Source organism: Jaculus jaculus, chromosome X (assembly GCF_020740685.1).
Source record: "Jaculus jaculus isolate mJacJac1 chromosome X, mJacJac1.mat.Y.cur, whole genome shotgun sequence".
Classification (NCBI taxonomy): Eukaryota; Metazoa; Chordata; class Mammalia; order Rodentia; family Dipodidae; genus Jaculus; species Jaculus jaculus.
The window spans coordinates 23,705,563-23,708,792 of NC_059125.1; the positions used below are offsets into that span (position 1 = coordinate 23,705,563).

The 3,230-nt window shown below is 46.0% G+C and overlaps 1 protein-coding gene across 1 annotated transcript; it reads right to left on the reverse strand.

Annotated features, from left to right (window-relative positions):
- Positions 1 to 940: 940 nt before the first annotated feature.
- Positions 941 to 3,009, reverse strand: LOC101598604 (DDB1- and CUL4-associated factor 8-like). The gene is made up of 2 exons (XM_045140512.1): positions 2,757 to 3,009; positions 941 to 2,661 (listed from the first exon to the last, which is right to left on the reverse strand). The coding sequence occupies exons 1-2, from the start codon at positions 3,007 to 3,009 to the stop codon at positions 941 to 943; spliced, it is 1,974 nt and encodes a 657-aa protein (XP_044996447.1).
- Positions 3,010 to 3,230: the final 221 nt, after the last annotated feature.

Sequence of the window (3,230 nt, forward strand, 5' to 3'; positions counted from 1 at the left end):
TCAACAAAACTTACCACTGTGGGGAAAAAAAATATCTAGAGAGAATGAGTTGAACACAATCATGATTTAAATGTACTTTTAAAGAACAAACATATTTCTGAAATTTTTGCATCAACAGAAAAACTTAACATTCAGAATTAAAAGCATTGAAGATTTAAAAACTGGAAGTCTAAAATTTTTATGTTAAATGAAAAAACATTGTGAATTAAAATTAGTACCAATTTAAAAAATAATTTATTTTATTTATTTGAAAGAGAAAGAGGCAAATGGGTGGGAGAAGAGAGAGAGAGAATGGGTGTGCCTGGGCCTTCAGCCACTGCAAATGAATTGCAGACACATGTGTCACCTTCTGCATTTGGCTTACATGTGTCCTGGAGAGTGGAACCTGGGTCGTTTAACTTTGTAGGCAAATGCCTTAACTCCAGCCCAAAAAATTAGTACCAATTTTAAAAGCTGACATTCTGAAGTTTTTATGTCAACAAAAACAACATCCAAAATTATCAAGGACATAAAAACTGACAACTAGTTGTGAGAAATAAGTACTTATCAAACATTCCTCTTTATAACCAGAAGTAGGAAACTCAATATTATGTGAAAGAGAACAAAGGAAAATGGACACAATTACTTCTAAATTCATATCAGGAAAAAAAGGAGAGACGAAGTAAAGAATGAGAGGAAGAAAAGTGGAAGTTAAGAGGGAATATCAGCAAAGAGGAAAGGAATGAGAAGAAGAGCAGCAGAAAGAACAGATACAGCAATGACTTACAAGAGATGCTTCTGTCCGACCTTGTGGAACAGAAGAAACAAAACAAAAACAAACAAACAAACAAACAAAACCAATCAGGCAGCATTTTAAAGTGCAATGACTGTTGTGGTAAGGGGGCTTTAGGAGGTAATGGGCCTTTAGGATGGCATGCAGTCCCCTCTCCCTTGACCTTCCTCATGCTTCAGAGGTGCTGTCAGAGACATCGACACCTGCACTGCTGGCACCATGTCTAGGAGTATTCTCAGGATGCTGTGGGTGGCCCTCTGTAAGGTGACTTGTGAGGAACCAAAGCATGTGGTTGTCAAAGAGGGAGGCATGGTACAAGTTAAAGTCATCTCCTTTCTGTCTATTGATTTTTACCACATCCTTTATCCCAGGTAGCTCAGTAGGAGCTCCAGCTGTGGGGGCCCAGACCTTGACTTCCTCATCTAGGCCACAGCTTGCCATCACAGGCAGGTTAGGATGGGGATCAATAGAGTGTACTATGCCTCCATCATCACCCTCCAAGAACTGAGCAATCTGGCAAGACAATTTTTCCCAAAAGAAAATGTGCCCACAGTCACTACCACTCACTACAAATTCACTTCTGGGGCCATAGAAATGGACACTTTTCACTGTGGCATTATTTCTGTGTCCCATATATCTCTTCTTGTACTGAGCTCCATCATCATCACAGGAGATAAAGAGGAAGATGTCATCATCATTATAGCTGGCTAGGAGCTCAGTGCCATCATGACTGTATGTAAGGCCTGTGACATATGGTGGAGAATTGGTTTCAGCCAGGTGATGAGGACAGAACTTCTTGAGTACTCCATTGTTCTCTTTCTGGTCAATTTTCCTCTGGTCATAAATCCTTACAAACTGATCCTGTCCACCCACTCCAAATTGATAGATATTAGCAGGATTGGTACAGATTGCATATAGTCCCACTTTCTTCTCATTCTCTTTTGTCACAACCACTTTTGAAGCTGGTGGACTTTGCCGGAGGTCAATTTTGAACACAACACCATCTTCACCACAAGTGAGGAACTTGGAAGGGGAGTCAGGCTCCAAAGCCAACTTGTGAGCTGCTCCCGTGTGCCTCACCAAACACTTGGTGATCTCAGTGGATGGCATAGCAGAGAGGTATGCTACCCGGACGCGCCCATCAAGACCAGACGTGGCCAGCATGGAGTCATTAGAATTAGGAAGGAACTGAGTCTGTAGAACATTATATTGGTGGCCACTATGGAAGTTTAGTACTGGGCGCTGATGTACCCAGTCCCACACAATCACGTGCAGATCCTCACTGCTACTGGCCAGCCTGGTACCACGCTGGTTAAAGTGCACTGTATTGACACATGCAGCATGGCCTTCAAGAGAATACTGTAGGCAGAAGCGCTGGACAAAGGCTCTTGCCCCACAGGCATCATACACAAAATGGGCACTTGACCCCAGCTGCCTGTCCCTCAGCCTGGAAAGAACTTGCCAGCGCGGTCTCGGGAGAGCACTTGTCTCTAAGGATAGCCACTGGTCTAGAGAAGCATTTTCATAAAAGTGACTCTGTTCACCTCTGGCCCTCCTGGGCTCAGCACATCCCTCATGTCCCTCAGACTCTTCCTGGGTCTCTTCACCATTGTTCTCCACCACCTCCAGTGCATTCTGTTTCTTCATGTTCCCCAAGAGGTTTTCTGTATTGCAGCGCAAAGTACTGGAGTCTTCCAAGCTGAGAAGGCTGATTCTAGCACCATCACTATCACTGTTGCCATCACCAGCACCATCTGTAAGATTGTCACCATTAGCATCACATTCACCATCCCCATAGCTATAACCACCACTGCCATCACCATGACTATTGCCATCACCATGGCCATCATTATCACCACTACCACCACCATGGCCATCACTATCAGCACCTCCCCCATGGCCACCACAATTACCACTACTACCATCATCATGTGCACCACCACAGCCGACAGCGGTGATTATCCAGAATTGCCTGGGCCCTTACCTTGACCATCTGTGGTGTCTGGTGGAGGGGCACTGCCATGTTCGGAGCCAGTCCCAGCCCTGGCTGAACTCAGACCCACTAGTGGGTGGTCAGGTAGGCTGCTGTGGGAAGAACAGATCTGTCCCCCTGCCTGGGAGCCCTCCTTCTCCTTCTCCGCCTCCTTAGGGCGGCTTTGGTGCTCCAGGTGTGGCGCGGCCTTCTCCTTCTCTTTCCCATTCCCATGGCTGCTGCTCGGTTGGTCTTGCTCCAACATTGCCGAGGACGGCAAAGGTCACAGGGGCAAGGTGTGGAAATCAGCAGACTCTGGAAGTTCAGGGAAAGAAGCAGGCCCACCCTGAATGAAGACCGCAGGTCACAGGAGAAGAGCACAGGGGCGAAGAAAACTGGTGGCTGGGCGAGTGGCTTAGGCCAAAATGGCAGCTGCCAGAAACACTTGAGCTCAGGTATTTAAATAATGTACGGGAACCTAAGAGG

Coding starts and splice junctions, on each gene's coding strand:
- LOC101598604 (XM_045140512.1), bottom strand. CDS start 3,009: ATGTTGGAGCAAGACCAACCGAGCAGCAGCCATGGGAATGGGAAAGAG. Junction 2,662..2,756: donor AGACACCACAGATGGTCAAG/GTAAGGGCCCAG, acceptor GCCATGGGGGAG/GTGCTGATAGTGATGGCCAT.